Source organism: Cibotium barometz, chromosome 59, assembly GCF_041138505.1.
Source record: "Cibotium barometz isolate CiBa-2024 chromosome 59, ASM4113850v1, whole genome shotgun sequence".
Lineage (NCBI taxonomy): Eukaryota > Viridiplantae > Streptophyta > Polypodiopsida > Cyatheales > Cibotiaceae > Cibotium > Cibotium barometz.
Genome location: NC_141104.1, coordinates 5,993,782 through 6,011,046, shown reverse-complemented (window position 1 = coordinate 6,011,046; position 17,265 = coordinate 5,993,782). Strand labels below are relative to the sequence as shown.

The following is a 17,265-nucleotide window of genomic DNA, read 5'->3' as shown; positions in this document are numbered from 1 at the left end:
ATGTACATACATACTTTTAGGGGATCCTATATGAGGCATAGGGCTCATGGACATTGTACCCTTTTTTTTAATCATATTCACTCTATAGAAATTCATGTCTTCTTGGTGCTCATGCCCAAGCTTCCATGGCCTTCTTGGCTATTGCCCTAGGATGGTGACCCACACCTTTGTTGTCACTCCATGCTTTGAGTGGCCAACCCTAGTCTCTTGCAATGGTATCAAAGCCCTTGGCTTAGGTCCTTGCTTAGGGAGTGATTAGTGCTAATAATTTTTGAATTGATTTTCACACAGTTTTCAGATTTGCTAATTTCTTGTTTGACATGATTAGCAAAGAGATTTATGTTAATCATTTTTGAACTTGCATGAAACACTATTTTCAGAATCCTAATCCAATTTACTGTTTGATTCTTTAATTTCTTGAAGATTACTGTGCAGAGTATAGATTGCTGTGCAGAACAGAGTTCTCGTGTGCAGATTATTATAACAGGCAAATTTTATGCAGAAAATTGAAGATTACTCCAGTTCATTGAAGTTTGTGCAGTTTCTTGAAGTTTGTGCAAAGTTATATGTAACTGTGCAGAGTGCCTTGAAAAAACAGTGACAGTCAGTGCAAAGATTATGAAGAAAATCCATAAAAATTATCAAGAAAACAGTGCAGAGTAAAGAACTTAAGTGTTTTAAGCAAGATTGGTACAAAACTTTACATCATGTGGGATTCTTGAGCACATTTAGTGGTGTTTCCACACTTTCGAGCTTGGGCGGGACAATATGAGTTCCCATTACTACTTCTACCATGCCTACGATCGTGGTGCTACCCACCACTTTGTCGTCTCGACATCACTATGTCTCCATCCCAGACACTAATCGTGCGATATCTGCTTGTATCCTATCAGTCTGGCTTCATGGCCGTTATCTTGATTTGCCATTTCAGGTGAGGAGTTACATATCATTTGCCGAGTTCATACATACATTTGGCACATCGCAGCTTTGACCTCTAGATCCTTCTTCATCGACATCATGCTATGATGACACATCATATTCTTGTCACATATAGATGAGTCTTCCATGCCTTCAAATAAATTTTCAAGAACAAGTTGCCTTTGCATATGTACATGTGATTAGTCTCCCGATCGTGAACCAGCCTTGCATCTCATATGTAAGGCCTTTCAAAAATTCATGGTGTATGACCCTTTTCTCTAAAAATCCATCACCACCACGAATGTGTGGTGGAAGCTTAGCTCGAAGGTCTTAATCTTTGCATCTTCTTGGAGGATGCTAAATGGTTTAACTGTGTTCCCATCGGCAAGCTTGACCAGGAGGCTTGTGCCTATGAGTGGTAGTCTCCAATAATCCTTGGTGATTATGCTGTTACTAGCATCATCATCCAAGATTGCACACAACCTCCTTTCTTTATGAACCATAGGTAATACGATAATAATTTCATCACTTTTAAAATAGTGTCCTAGCTTGTGTATGGGCCCATTCAATTGTCCCTTGGTCTTGGGTATGGATGGAGAATGCTCAATGTGGCACGACTCATCCTTCTTGTCTTCAAGTTCAAGTGTGTGGGTTCTTAGGTTCTTCCCAGTCATCAAGTTAGATAAGCCTCTCAAAAGCTAAGAATTTTCTTGTGAAAGGAAATTCTTGGCTCTTTATATATGGAGAACTTATCGAGACTCAAACTTATGAAAGAAGGCTATGAGGCCTACTATGTCTTGCAGAGAAGGCAATATTTGCACTCAGTTGGTTTGTACTCACTCGGAGAAGGGCTTAGACCTCCCAACAAATAAGGGATGCACACTGAATCTTCCCTAAGAGGTGGTGCTTTTGTTAGGGTCGAAATGAAGTCATGCGAATCACCTCAGAGAAAATGTTGTGGTGACTATGATGACCCATGAAAGGCCAATTTTGCCACCTAGGCCACTGAGTACTCCTTCGTTGCATCGTGGGGTTTGGGGGAATCGGTTCCAAACGTAGAGGCTCTAAAACTAGCTCTGTCTCCGGCCTTTTAAGAATGGTTATGGGTTCAGTTAATGCCTTTGGCACTCTCTAAGGCTTCCCTATCACTGCTTCTAGGATTGGCTTTGGGGTAGGTTCATGGATACACTTAGTGGTTCATACTCAACCCCACCGAGCTCTAGTTCAGAATGCACCTTCCTCTTGGTCTTGTTTCATTTGTTCCTTCTCCAACATGGCGTTGGGGTACTCTTTAAGTTTCTTTGGAAGGTTTGTGTAGTCGATGGGATTATTCTCTTTGGGAAGAGCTGGTTTGAGAGAGAGACTACTCCGTGTTTTCATAAATGGAGGTAACTTTGGAGCTCTCGTTTGAACCTTTTTCAATGGTCACGATGTTGTTGTCCTTGATAACTAATCATATGTTACGTTTCCACATGCTCTTCCATGTTTCTTCTTTTGGACCTCTGGTTCTGATCCTTTAGACTTTTCACAGAGGCTACTGTCTACCAAGACTGAGGGTAATGTACGATCCCTCGTCTGCAAGGAAGGTCCCTGCCAACTGCGATGAGGCTAAAGAAAGATCAAAGTGGAAAACATTCCACTCTGAGTAAACTGACCGTTAGGGCTTTCATCAATTCTTTGGATGTTGGCTTCAAAGTTGAAGCTTAAGCTTTCTATTTGTTTGCTTCCTTGGTCATTTCCTTGGCTATATCCCTCATCTTGGTTTGGATCCTTGTGATGGTATTGAGAGGGGGCTGTATGAATAAGTCCTCCATGTATACTCAACAAGTTAAGGCTCATCAAAGTGTAGCGGATGATCTCACCACTAGGGTGATTATCACTTTGTTAGGACAATCCTTGAAAGCATGTTCGAATCCACACTTGTAACATGTGTCTCCATAAGGAATGGCATTGGGGTTTGGCACTCTACTTGAGGATGGAGTTGGTGTACAAGTGCCTCCATGGACACTCAACAACACAGTGTGGGCCCTTGCAAAGGAAATATTTAAGAGGTGGCTTGTATGACATGTTATTGAAGTCTCTTGCTCTTTGACACATCATGGCTTCGATCAAGAAAGCATGGTCTCAATGGATGGGGACTTCTTGGGATATCCATATGAACTATGACTCATAAAGGCTCTTGTGTTTCGAACTCGTAGAAGCAGCTCTTCTGCTGTTCCAAACTCTTGAAGTCTATGGGTAAATGCACAAAGTATATTGTACTGGTGCAATTCCAAGAGGAACATAATACTGGAGTTGGGCATGGCATTGATTGGCGACCTCTATACATACCTCTCAGTAAATAGTTTTGATGCATTGGGTTATGTGCCAATTGAGGCACATTTGATGCGTCAAGAAGGGTTAGTGGTTTCTTTGGCGATACAACTGTGCCACTAGAAATCTTACGCTTGGGGACTCCTATTCCTCGAGTGACTCATCTTCTACCAGCCACAAACGAGTCCCAATCTCTTGTAGATGCCTGGACTTAACACTTAACAAGCCTTGCGACCGCTAGATGCCCAAAATTTAGCCATACTAAATAATCTAGGAAGGGGGTTTGCACAAGGATTGAATGGTGCTCTAAAGAAGGTTAGCACAAGGTATTACCACAAGGTGACTAGAAGGATCTACTTAGCCACCACTACCCTACTTGTGAATGAAAGTCTCATGGTGCTCCACTATAGGAGCTTTTGATAGATCTTCATGCAAGAAGGGGTGCATTGCTTATGGAAGAGAGGAATGGGCACTTGGCATCCAAGTTAGCATACCAAGGTATTTCTTTAGTGGCATGAACATGCCTTCTAGATCTCAAATTGAGGTGCTAAGGCTGGTCAAAAACATAGATGGGAGTGCAATGCAAGTGAGAGACTTAAGTCAAATTCCACTGCTAATCCTATTCCACTGCTAATCCTAGCTTCAAAAGGCACAAGGATGTGGTAGAAATGATAGCATAATAATTTGAAGCTACAGTGAAGAAACATTATTATGTTGATAGCAAAGGGTTTTGGATAAGATATTTCATGCATAGCAAGGAGGTTGAGTGGATAGGTCATCTTGTATCCCCCCACCATGGCCCCAATTGTACCGACCCATCATCAATCTCATCTTCATCTTTAAAGTGATGAGCAAAAACAATGTTTCCATTAAAGGAAAAGAGAAACCAAATATTAATAATATCATATGACATAATCATCTTAATTGAAGCCCAAGTTATTGTCCCTAACCTTTAGTTGGCATGTTTCGCTTTGCCTATTGCCTACTCTGTAGTGGAGCAATTAATGTTATTATGCCTCATTTATGAGGGTTATCATTTGCAACTTGCGTTGACATCTACATAAAAGTAATTGCACCACTGTTGTCCATCTTTGTGTAAAAGAAGTATTGCCCATACACTACCAATCCCAATGTGCCATGTAATGAGGAAGATAATTTGAGTCACCAAAACTTGACAACAATGAAGACAAGATCACTCACTTCTTTACAAAGCAAGCCTCACGTGAGTGGACAAAATTTTTTTAGGAGGGCAAGGAAGGCCCAGTTCATAGATTTTAGGACTTTGTGTATACTCTTCTTTAGTGTTCTAAGCTTTTACATATTCAACAATATATATTTAGTGGCAAGGTATGTTTCTAGTATGGTCCATAAGGTACATTTACTGGCATCTTGTTACGACTTACGTGTTTTTTACGTTAAAAAAAACATAGCCATGCCTAAGAAAAAAAATAGGCATGCCTATTTTTGTTTAGTTTTTTTTTTAAGCCATGCCTATGAAAGGAGACCTTTGGACACATTAGGCATATAGTTGTCCACATCATTATTGAAAATTGATCATCATACTATGCTCGAGGAAAATCGAGTGCGAGTAATCATTACATAGAGATATGTAGTGTAATTTGATGAGTTGTTTGTCATTGTATGACTTTTTGTTGTGCACGTGTCATTTGTTATGTACCTTTGAGATATTTCTCAACTGTAGTTGCTTTGTTAATGTGGGATGTGTCTTCTTTATTGTTGTCCACATATGTGATAGGTGTTAATTTGGGACAACATTTCATAACTTGTTTCATTAATCTTATTCAAACATTTAGATGCTATTATTATGGTGTCATGTACCATAACGACGTTAATTATGTCGTCACATGTAAATTTATTATATACAATGTGGCACTTGTTGTGCTTAACATAAGATCATGTATTATGTCTTATGACAAACATAAGGAATAATAAATCGGCTCCACCCACTTGAGTGGGCCCGGGGTGTGTAAGGAAAAAAAAACATAAGATCATGTATTATGTCTTATGACAAACATAAGGCATCAATTTGATTTTTGGGCCCAGGATTTGGGAATCTTTATTCAGTAACTCATGTGGCCGCCTCAGTAAGGAGGCAGCAGCATTCGGAGTTCAAGGTTCTAGAGCCAAGGGTGGAGACTAGGAGAGAGAAGTTTTACTGGTAAGAGATAATATATTTAGGTTCCGCATATGTTAACAATAAACTGAGCTTTTTTATTGTAGTGGTGACATGAAGTCCCTGATACAAAGTGGTGTGAGTTGAAAATTACAGTTCTAGCAGGTTACTTTCACTCCACAGTATATTGGTGTAGCTCCGTACATAAATCTAACCTTGTATGCAACTGCCAATCCAACATTCTCTTACAGTTTGTATTTACAAACTGCCCCACAACCCACCAGGGACGGGGCGAAGAGGACAAAAAGGAAGAGGGGAGGGGGGGGGGGGGGGGGGGGGGGGGTGGTCGGGGGGAGGAGATTATTGTCTTGTGATCCATGGCAAAATACCACCATTTTCGCCCTAATCCAAGTTCGCAACACCATTGCATTGATTCAATCACTTGCCACAAAATCAACCCACGACCTTTGAGCCTGAGTAAGAAAAAAGATGCATGGCATTTCTGTAGGCAGCTGAAGCCACATCCTCCTCTGCCATGCCTAACATTGATGAGACGTAAGTCAACACCTGTCAAAACAAAGATGTCATGGCTAGTTAACAAAGAGACGAGAATCAAGATCAAGATGTAATCTAATGCCAGCCTGCCTGGCAAATCCTTGACAGAACTCAACATTTGAGAAGCTCCATATCAGCCCAATCCTTCCGTGCAGGCTTATCCTAGCACAACAGAAGTACTTTGACAGAGTAGATTACGAGCTTTGGTGTCTCAAAAGGCCAGGAAGTGGAGAAATGTACACACTATAAAGGGTGTCATAACCACCCTTCACAACCATGTACTGACGCTAATTCAGCTACCTGTTATCGTGCTTTTTTAGCAAGAAAATCAATATGTATATGGCATTGCTGCTTAGGTCCCACAGCCCTAACCTATGTATACCAAGAATACTTCATATGGCATCACTAATTAGGTCCCTCAGCCCTAACCTATCTCACATCACACCACATGAAGTTGAATAAGGTCAAAACTACTCTCAATTCGTGTTTATCCCAACAGCCTTTTTATGAACATTAATTTACAGAACCCTCTCATATTCCTTAAGTGTAGGTCCCACCACAGGTAGTCCAGATAGAGCAATGCTCTCTCTCGGGGGCTTCTTATTTATGCAACCTAAGTAAGTGCCAAGGTATCCACACGTAAGGGTGCCACATAACCAAAGTAAATGGTGAAACGCGCAAAAGGACAGGCATAATTGGTGGAAGAAGATGGTGACACATGACGTGTGTGTGCAGGCCGCCGGGGGGGAGGGGGGGGGAATGGGGTACCAAACCTATGGTACAGATCAATTGCATTCAATTGTGGAGATAAAACAGAAGATCTTTCTCTTGATTAACCTGAGTTCTGGTGAAGGATTTTAAAAATAACTCCCACAATTTGCCGAGTTTATTTACTGGCACTGATTTCCCACTGATTGATTGGGAGTAATTAAGGATAAACTAGTTACTATGTTCAAGGTTTTCTTGTCCTGAGAAAAAGCCTATGCTAGGAAGAACACATCCGTTGCCTGAGGAAGCACTGTTACAGAGAAATTTCATGGAAGTTGCAAAAGATGCGGGTTTGAAGCTCAGCAAGACTATTATGGAAATATCACAAAAATTCTAGGCGGATCATAGCTCTGCCACATTCTTTCCTGTTAATATCAGATAAAGAAACCTGAAGTTGTGGCCCATTTCAGAAGCCCACCTCAAGAGCTTTACACAGGGAGCTGATGAGGCTTTACAACAAAACTTGAATTTCAAACTTAAGGTGAAACCAGTTGCTGGTATGAACTGTAATTTGGTGCTGCTAGAAGCATTGCAGATGTTGACGTAGGGCTACAGACCGCCAGTAGAATCTGTGCACTTGATTGTGTGCTGATTGGACCACCTCTCCTGTTGATGGTGGTAACTTTAAAGAAAAATTTGTACGTGCCTGGAAATTGCCAGTGCCAAAATGCAGTTCCTTTTTGCTTTGTGATGCTGAATTTTTGTCACGTGCATCAAACACTTGGATGCCATGGACATAACTACCCCAACTGAAGTGCAAGGCCTTAAAGTCCAGATACCGGGCGTGTTGTGCGACCTTGTCCAGGGACGAGTCACCAGTGTACTGCCCAGGGGTAGTCAGAGTCATGCACGTCCCACCTGTCATGCCTGTCTTGCACACTATTTTAACCCTCTTGTATGATTTAATGCAGCATGTCCTCCCGGGCACTTAGTAGGCCATTGGACGAGCACCTATAGTCATGACAAGAGTCAAATGTGTGGTCTGGTGTGTGCAAACCCATGCAATAGGTACTAGCAACACCAACCATTTGAGGGACGGATAAAGCCATGTTTATGGCCTTAGGAGAGCCCACTGGCCACCTATTTTGGGGGCCATGGGTGCATTGAGTGCCCAGAGCCATGGGCACATGGCCCAGTGTGTAGGCACACATGGGAAATGGCAAAAGGAGGATTTTCTCAGCCCTACAGGCATAACTGTTATCATGCAGTTGGCCAGCCCTTGCGCACTACACAAGGGTGCTCCCAGCCCCTTGCTCATCATCTCTTGCACAGGTATGGTGGATACCACTGCTAGAAGGCAGCCCTCGACCATAAACGCCAAGGCATAGGAGGTCCAGAACAGTGATAGATCTGTGTGAAGTATTAGCACACGCAAATCAGCCTTTAGAAGCATTAACACAGCACATTTCTGCTCTCCAACAGAAGGAGAATTCAAGGGCCAGCATTCAGCCCAAGACATCTGCATTCTGCACGTCATTTTTCTTTTTGAAAACTGGCCTTAGGGCCTTAGGCCCAAGATCCTCCTGTAGTTATTGTTTTTCCCCGCCCGTAGGCGCTTTTTTATCCGCCTAGGCAATGCCACTGAGAAGCGCCTTATGTGGTTTTGAACCTAGGACTCCTGGTCCTAGACAAGCACCTTCACCACTTGATCCATCACCTCATTGGCTTATGCACGTCATATCAGTTCTTCCATGGCTTAATATATCCATGGGACCATTGTATTACTTATGGTCTCATAGACCCTCGGGGTATTCTTTAGACGTTAGTATAACTTGGACAGCCAGACAGCCTCACCCTCCTGGACCTTGAGCACCCCAAGCTCACCATCCCCAGATTGATGAGATCCTAGCCTGCCACCTCGTCCCAGATTCTTGTCAGCCTTGCAGATCTAGAGGCCCTCATCACCCCCTCCCCGATGTTGGACATCCTTTATGGACCCCTACCACACATGATGGATAGCTCCCTCTCCACACTCACACCCCCCCTGTATCCTCTTACTTACTGTGTCCACGATGATGAGAATGGTGATCCTCCATGATGAGGATGACGATGATGATCCATACAAATCGACATTTACCTAGTGTTAGTTCTTTTGTTATGTTGTCTTCTTTTTCCATGATGAGATTCCATGGACACATTGTAGAGCTGGAGGCATACATCAAGATTGTGGAGGACAATACCAAGAAGGCGTTGGGCGGGCACAAGAAGGTGCTAGATAGGGTCCTGAACCAACATGAAAAACAGTTGGAAGGCCTCCGCAAAGGAGTTACAAGGCAAGAATAAAAAGGTTGAAGAACTGGAGGCAAAGGTGAACCACCCGGAGGAGGAAATTCAGACACTAAAAGAGACCCAAATGCAACAACAGGCAATGCTAGAGGCTGCCCCAATGGTAGGGCAACTCCGGGCAGAAATGGAAGCCCTCAAGGCTACTACCAAGGATCATACAGTGGAGGAACGGGAAATGAATATACAGGAGGGTCTAAGGACGGACCTGAAGCAGCTGAAGGCTGCAAGTGATAAGTTGCGGGAAGAAGTGCAGACCCATTGGGTGGAGGTGGTGAAGAAGCACAAACCCCCACAGAGCATCATACATGAGACTCTCAAGGAGGAGAAACACAGGAAGGATAGGGCTCTCCATGTGCGCATGCGGGGGCTTCCCCCAAGGCACATGCCATGACACTTTGCCAGATGATAGGAGTGGCCGGACCCCCTCTCCCCCCCCCCCCTTTTGCGACTACATGGAGGGCAGGGAAGGATACGATGCGAGAGTGGCCTCCCATCATCAGATTCCTTGACGCCACCAACAGACAGGCCTTCTTAGACAGACGGGCTGCCTTCAAGGGCACACACGTCTACATGGGGGATGATCTCACCCTAGAACAGGTGACACACCGGCGTGAGGCGATGGTGACAGTTCATGAGGCCTGCTCTCTTCATGAGGCCTGTAGAGCAGGCAAGTGGGCTATCTACAGAGATGGCAAGGTCATTATCACTGAGCACCGTCCCAAATAGGGACGCGGGGTCTATTAGACCAAACACCTGAGTTTGGTAGTATGAAACTGCAATGGCACCCTGGTCCCTCTGGTCGAATCCAGGAGGTTTGAACAAGATTCTCACAAGCGACTTATTAATTTCCACCTCATGTGTGAAAGGCCCCAATTTTGATTGCTGACATAGCAAGCTGCAGGTGATAGTCGACGTTGGTTGAGGTGAACTGTTGACGGCAGCAACTGTATATGGCGGCTACACACTGAGAGTAGACAGCCGGAGAGGTTGTGGCAGACAGATCTGGGTCGCAGCAGAGCAGGTGGCAGCAGCATCAAAATGCATCCATCATGTTGGTGATGATGGCGGTTGGTTGAGGTGAACTGCTGGCGGCAGCAACTGTATATGGCAGCTACATGCTGAGAGTAGATGGACAGAGAGGTTGTGGCGGACAGATCTGGGTCACAGCAGAGCAGGCGGCAGCAGCATCAAAACACAGCCATGATGTTGGTGATGATGGTGGCAGCAGCATCAAAGCATAGCCATGATCTTAGTGATGATGGCCACAGCAGCATCGAAAACGCAGCCATGGTTATGATAATTCAGTTCAGAAAACGCAGGTAGAAGGTGGTCAATTAGCACACACATGGGCACACAGATGGGTAGAAGATGGTTGATCAGCAACAAACCCCGTACTCTGATACCATGTTGGTATCCACACGATCTGGAGCTCAAGCTATGGAGGGTGGAATATTTCCATGATAGAAGTGTAGGAGAGAGATGAGGGTTCAAGGAGGGTGATGAAGTTCAATCCATGACCATGGTGAAGAGAGAGAGAGAGAGAGATGTGTGATAGCAAGCACAAGAGAAATATGTTGCACGACTCAAATGATCCTCTTGTGATTAGACAAATCAAGTACATGCTTTTATAGGCATCAAGCCTCATCTTTTGATCTAGACCTTAATAAGGGCTGTTCACACCTTAAGGGGGTGTCCACACCAATGGACACACTACTGGACTGTGAAAATATCCAACAAGGCTTCTCCATGTGACATTGGTATCAAAGCATAGCAAGGATATGTTGCAAGTGACATTACAAAAAGTGATTCTTGATCTGATCCAGGGAAGAGCATGAAACCAAACAAGAGGTGATGTACCACATCATGGCAAGAAAAACTTAACCACAACCGCATGGCTAGCCTAGGAAATAAGTGCAATACGCCAAGTTTCAACACATAAGCTTCCTTGTGAATGCTCACAAGAGAGGGGCCCATCTGTCAATTCGTCCCAAGATACAGGATTGAAGTTTCCCTCCGGATCCAAAAAGGGTAATCTCTGCTCCCCTTCATGGAAGAACAGATTTGCTAACCACGGTATTATTTCTTTAACCAACTAATGAAGAAACGAACAATGAGCATAAAATGTAGGATGGGGCTTTCAGAAAGACAGTAATGTACTTTAACTTACTAGATATCTAGCGACTAATTTACCGTACCTTCACATGCACAGTCTCATTCCTCGTCTTACTTGTCTAATGCACTCACTTTGACCACTAAGCTCTAAGAGATTGCTTTATACTTTATTTCAGGAATACATTTTAACACAAATGTCATAAAACTTGCACAGTATGCAGGGCAAGACTTGTAGCACACAGGACGTTTCACTGCACAACACTTAAAACTCAAATTGCACGATAGGGAGTCAGAGAAAACTAGTTGATTATTGATGTTTTTGAGGCAACAAATGGCTGTAAGCTCCACACCCTTGTGCTCTTGTGAAGGGAGCATTGATGGGTAGACTAGAACCGCTGACATGGAGGCTGTATGCTAGAAGGAAGCTACAGATAGATAATTAAGTGTGGATGTGTTAGAGCTGAGCTCTCTATAGCTCTATGAAACAGAACAATTTAAATGATCAAGGTAAGCACCTTTTGAATAAATGTCAGCTTTGTATGTGTCTAGTAAGGGTCTGAAAAGAGCACGGTGAGTAAAATACACCTGCAAAACTAGGGGCAGCACCCCTAGAACGGTTTTTGCAAAGTAATAAAAATAATCCTAAGGGGGACGAGCCCAAACCTGTTCCCTAGTGTTGTGAACTGCATGCATTCCAACTTCATGATTGCATGTGTTAAATTGTGAGCTATTTTGATTTGCTTCGCTTGAAGAAAACTAGTTACATCTTGAGGTGCTACCTTTACATGAATATGTTTGTGCATGTACATGCATGCACCATCTTGCATGCATGTGTGTGCCTTGTGCCTGTGGGTGCATGACACCAATGCTTTTCTCATCTTGCAACAAAAGCTCAGAGTTTGGTAGAAACTCACAGACTTAATATTTGCTGGATGATTCAAGGCTTGAGAGGCCAAGGTTTTATACTTGATAGCATCATGTTGGTTCCCACAAGCATCACTAACTTCAGCCAGTGCTTCGATATCCCCCGGAACCCACATCAAAGAAGAAGGGTCCACTTTAGGAAGTGCATCAGGAGCATCTGTCTCAAGTAAAATCCTGTCCAAGGGAACCTGGTTTGAAAACATCAGCAGCTTAGAAAAGCCACTTTAAGCTTTGTTTCCAAAATACTGGAGAAAAGGGTTTTTGATGCACATAACCACCTCTCGTAACATCTTCTCGGCCTTCTTCTTACTCAAGGAGGTAAGAAAACCTGAAAACGAAAAGAAGGCTCCATATTTTGCCAGCGGTTGTACCATCTCAGCCGAGCCTAGATAAGAGTGCAATATTACACCTGCTGGAAATGGCCCCATGTCCCTATTGGTTCCAAGATGTTGATTGTTAAGGTGTGCACTTACGTATTCACAACAGGCCAAATGGCAGCACCGAATTCCAAGTCTTGACTTATCATGCCTAAAACAACCCTTTGGCATATCAGGATGGAAGCTTCTTACTTGAGAGTCTCGTGAAGCTCCCCAAAAGCCCGAACACAATGAATTGATACGGGCCGTTGGAGCTCTTTTGCAAGCGATAATTGCTGCCTTAAGACATCCACCTAGATCAAAATTTCAGAAATATCGTCCTGACAAATTGATATAACAAACAGACAGGGCCATGAAAGCCAACAAGCCACTATAGGAATTCTGCATGATAAGCTCTCCCAGACTGTGCACCTGAACCGCGAGATCGATTTGCCTTCCACGTGAACCCTTGTCCAATCCAGCCTGAAGGGAAAACAAACCGACGAAAACATTTACTTTAAAGGTTAAGCCAGATTGAAGTAGACTTGCAGTGTATCTTACCTCTCTATTTATCAAAAGTAGTACATCAAAAAAGGGGTACCTAACATGCACATTGCCATGAACCTAAAGGGTGAGATAAAAAGCATGACCCTTGTCCTAACCTCACCAGATTAGACCAGTTCTAGATAGATGAGTGAACCAGTAACAAGGGAGGCTCACTTGCGTTCTAGAGCTATAAACCAAGATCTTGATATACACAGCCTTATCACATATTTCCTCCAAATCGATGATATGGGGGGAGCAAACCGCTGACAAGTCAAATAAAGGGAGTCTCATGCACTCTTGCCATTATTTTTTACACTTAACTTGGAAAAACCACTGCCAAGTAAATGTAAGCCTTCCCTCCTCAAAAGATAAGGTACCATCTTGCAGCCCCCATAGCTCACATCAAATATCATGGTCTTGGTTTTTTCAAGGTTTTCTTTTTCAAGAGACATATAGCGCATTGAGGAGTTCTTGCAATCCCTATGTTGGATATGATAGGTGTACCGTGTACAACATCAACTTTGTAAAGAAGTATGGGCACCACTGCCTCTATTAGTGTGGATACCTCTCATTCAAAAAGTGACTTAAAAATGGAACTCTGTTTCATATGCAAAAAATATCAAAAACTCAAATATTTAACATGGTGAAGAGAACACAAATGTATGTGCACCTCTCCCACAGCAGCAGCAGGCACCGCATCAAGCATCGATCGCAATCTTCCAAGCCAATTGTCTGAACGAGCTTCCACATACCTACAAAAATCAATTCATGTCAAAGATAAATGAGAAAGAAAGATTTTATTAACGTCTACTAAGGACCCAAAGGGTCTATAAGACCAAAATTATGTTACATATAATCCATGTGTACAGTGAATGTCAGAACACAAAAGAAAAAGACGGGGCTTACGTACTATGTAGGTCCCTGTGTGTACAATGTAAGAATAGACATGGAGAGCTCCAATGTCCATGGCAGAGCAGAGCACCTAGATTTCCAGCTCCCGGGGCAGTGCCTTCCTATGGCCTCGGAGGATATCTCAAATCTGGAGCTGATGGGTGGAAGGTCTTAATCTCTGGGCTGACAGCGTCTAGCTGCCCGATCTCTGATGAATCTGCAGGTGCTGAGTAGCCAAGACCTCCTAGGATCAATGACGGACTGGTCTGCCAAGTGTGTCCCATATGCTCCATGTGGCTAGTCAGTGCCTGGGTAGGTACTGGCGGCTCTATCTGCTGCTGCTGGGGGCTGAAGAAATCTGTGATAGAGGCCTGGGTATACTCCTGCTGTCCTCTCCTCTATGTGTATGGTCGCATCATTGTCTCTTAATGTCTACACATCTCCAGTAAGTATATCCCCACGCATCTCTGATCACTATAGTGCATCACCCGAGCAAGAGGGCCAAATCCATCTCTGATAAGGAAATGAAACCTCCCCCTTCAAATTTAAAAAAATGCTTCTCTAACTCTTATCTCTCCAGTCAACGATAGCTTCCATATTCTAGCCTCCCATGGGATTCCCTCAGCCTGCCCACTCTCTATCCTTATTCAGTGAGAAGATACTCTCATCTGGCCAATAGCAATCCTCGTAGCATGTGAACATGTGTCTGTGAAGGTACCCATGCTTCTCAATAAAGCCATCTGTTGTGACCCACAAGAAGTGCTCTCTGTAGAAGGCCAGCTTCATAGGAAGCTTAGTGGGTGTCAGCCATGTCTGGCTATGTAGGGTCTAGGCGGATAATGCTGTTGATCTCCTATCTCTCGAGAGATCCTAGAAAGATGTGTCAAGGGAGTACTTAAAGGGTGTCAAGCAATCCATCTGTAGGCCGTGAGGCTCAAACCATCTAAATACCTGTGAATAGCATGACTTACTCTGTCCCACCTGTGCCAAGTTCCAACAACTGCATGGAGGGCTCTACTGCCAATCTTGGGAGCCTGTCTCTATCCAAAGCATAAAGGTGGTAAGTGTAAGTGATCATCTGGAAAATTCTTACAGGCTAGTGCATCTTGCTCTACCCTTTGTGCATGTTTAGTCCATACAATGGCACACCCGGCACACACAACCCTCCTCATCAGGGACAGAGTGCTATTTTCGACCTTATGGCAATCCATGAGTTTGAATCTCCCTCATTTCTATTACCGGACAAGGTCTTGAGACCACTCTGCAACACTATCAGGCTTTGGTATATCATGCCTTCATTGTTCATTGGTATCTTCTTGGCATATCTCACAATTTCCATCTATTTTTCATTTTCATCACGTTTAGTTTAAGTTATGGGGGATGCACTATGCAACTTTCACATTACATGCACATATTGCATCATCATTGGTTTCATAGGCCATTATGGCCCCTGAAGACGTCAATAAACTTTTTGTTCTTTCTTTCGTTCTCTAATCATATGGCCCATAACCCTAATCCTAATCTCTTATGATAATCCAGCAGGCTTTAACCCTAACTCTAATCATGCTGACAAAACCTAACCCGAATTCTAATCCTACTCGTTGATCTTGCAGCCCTTAACTCTATAACTTATAACCAATGTTGCAAACATACACATTTGATTGCTCAAGCAAGCGTTTCCAAACATTTGAAATACACACGTATCATAAGTTATGTGCTCCGTTGGTGATGATTTTTTTCTGAATCCCATCCCATTGTAAACTTTGAAGTTTGAAGTTCGAAATACTTTCCAAACTCTAAAATTGTGAAGTCTTTTCTAGATTTCAGCCTCTAAAAGCTTCTTTTCTTTTGTTTATGAATGGCATTTATGAAAAAGTATGGAAAAAGGTAGTCTACCGACACCATGATGCACGACGTATGATAACCCAAGTATAATTGTCAAGCTAGGGGATATCATATGTTTTCATGCTTATCGTATTTCCAAACGTTTCAAGTATGATAAGTATGATTGCAACTACGCTTGTGACCCTAACCCTAGTCCTAAAGCCCAAAACCCTAGCCCTTATTTCTTCCAACCTATAACCCAAACCCTTATCTCCTATGCAATCCTAGACTCTTTATAGAAAACATAAAAAACCCACTCTCTCGGATCAAATCGGGCACGCACACTCCAGAGAGCTAGATGCCCTCGCCCCGTCGGATCCCCAACACCCCCAGCTCATCAGCCCCACAACAGACTATCAACATCTCTAGCCTTCTTGTATCACCCATGATGGACATCTTGGATGGGCCCTTGCCTGACATACAGGGTTGATTGACTGTTTTTGCCTGATGTACACCATACCTAATATAGTAGAATCTAGATTTTTCATCCTCTATAACCTCAGAGTCTGAGATCTTAGCTTTCAGTTTTCAATTTTAGTTTACTATTGCTTTTTCTTATTTCATCCACGACGAGATTTCATGCACACTATGTACACATCATTTTGGTCTCATAGACCCTTTGGGTCTTTTGAAGACCTTAATATAACTTTCTTTCTTTCTTTCTCTCAAATGCTGAGTGTACTGTGAGATATGAGAGGTTCCATTGTGACTTCAAGAAAGGTTTTCGCCCATTGTCCTGCATCACGCACCTCACCTTAGGACACATGTGGCTGGCCTATGGCAATCGGACTGCAATAGAATTGTGCATGTTGAGCAACAGGCACAATCGGCAGCAACAGATTTTTCAGCTCATGTGCCATGTGACAATCAATCTGCAAAAGTGCAAGTTGGCCAACTATTATCAATTGTCGGCACGGTCCATAGTACGCCAACAGCATCAATGCTTGCCGACATAGCGACCTATATATAAGGATGGGCATATATTCATCATTGCCACTCTTTTCCTACAAGCAACCTAGTCTTCTGCAGAGCCATTCTCTAGACTGAGGACTAGTAAAGAGAGATCTACATCAATATGTTGGGCCAAGATTTGGAATCATCATTTTCAACCACGGCTTGTACTTGAAATTCTAGTTGCAACACAATTTCTTGTACATAATATAATACATTAGTTTAGGGCCAATGTGTGTGATGTGTGTTATGTTGCACTGCTTTCTTTCTATCTCTAAAAACCCTAGCACATAGGCACAAGAGCTCTACAGTTGGTATCAAAGCCTAACCTTGCTTTAGCTATATTTGCATACACGTGTTTCCGTAGTGTAAACAAGGTATAACATAGACCGCGAGGCTCGAGCTCAACCGGCGGTATACATGGACACTATACAGTTCGGCACCACTACAAGTTTAGCTTAAAAACTTAGGGTTAGCCTAGAAAACTTGCAAACCTTTCTTTTCTAGCACCCGTGTGCATTGACTGCTTGGATAGGGTAGAGCCCCTAGATTATGTTGGAGAACAAGCCTTATCCAACTACAAAAGGATAAAGGTGTGTGAACATCCTCTAAAAGGGCTACATGTTT

The 17,265-nt window shown here is 43.2% G+C and overlaps 1 protein-coding gene across 2 annotated transcripts in view; it reads right to left on the bottom strand.

Moving 5' to 3' along the window:
* Positions 1-5,442: 5,442 nt before the first annotated feature.
* The window catches only part of LOC147605417 (TatD related DNase), a 34,917-nt gene continuing 23,094 nt past the window's right edge, over positions 5,443-17,265 (bottom strand). For both annotated transcript variants that reach the window (XM_086793331.1, XM_086793332.1), the window contains 6 exons: positions 13,583-13,664; positions 12,799-12,849; positions 12,580-12,680; positions 12,289-12,442; positions 12,001-12,198; positions 5,443-5,932 (listed from right to left, as the gene is read on the bottom strand). In XM_086793331.1, coding sequence (XP_086649457.1) covers positions 5,819-5,932; positions 12,001-12,198; positions 12,289-12,442; positions 12,580-12,680; positions 12,799-12,849; positions 13,583-13,664 — 700 coding nt within the window. In that variant the 3' untranslated portion in view covers positions 5,443-5,818. The remainder of the gene's footprint in view (positions 5,933-12,000; positions 12,199-12,288; positions 12,443-12,579; positions 12,681-12,798; positions 12,850-13,582; positions 13,665-17,265) is intronic.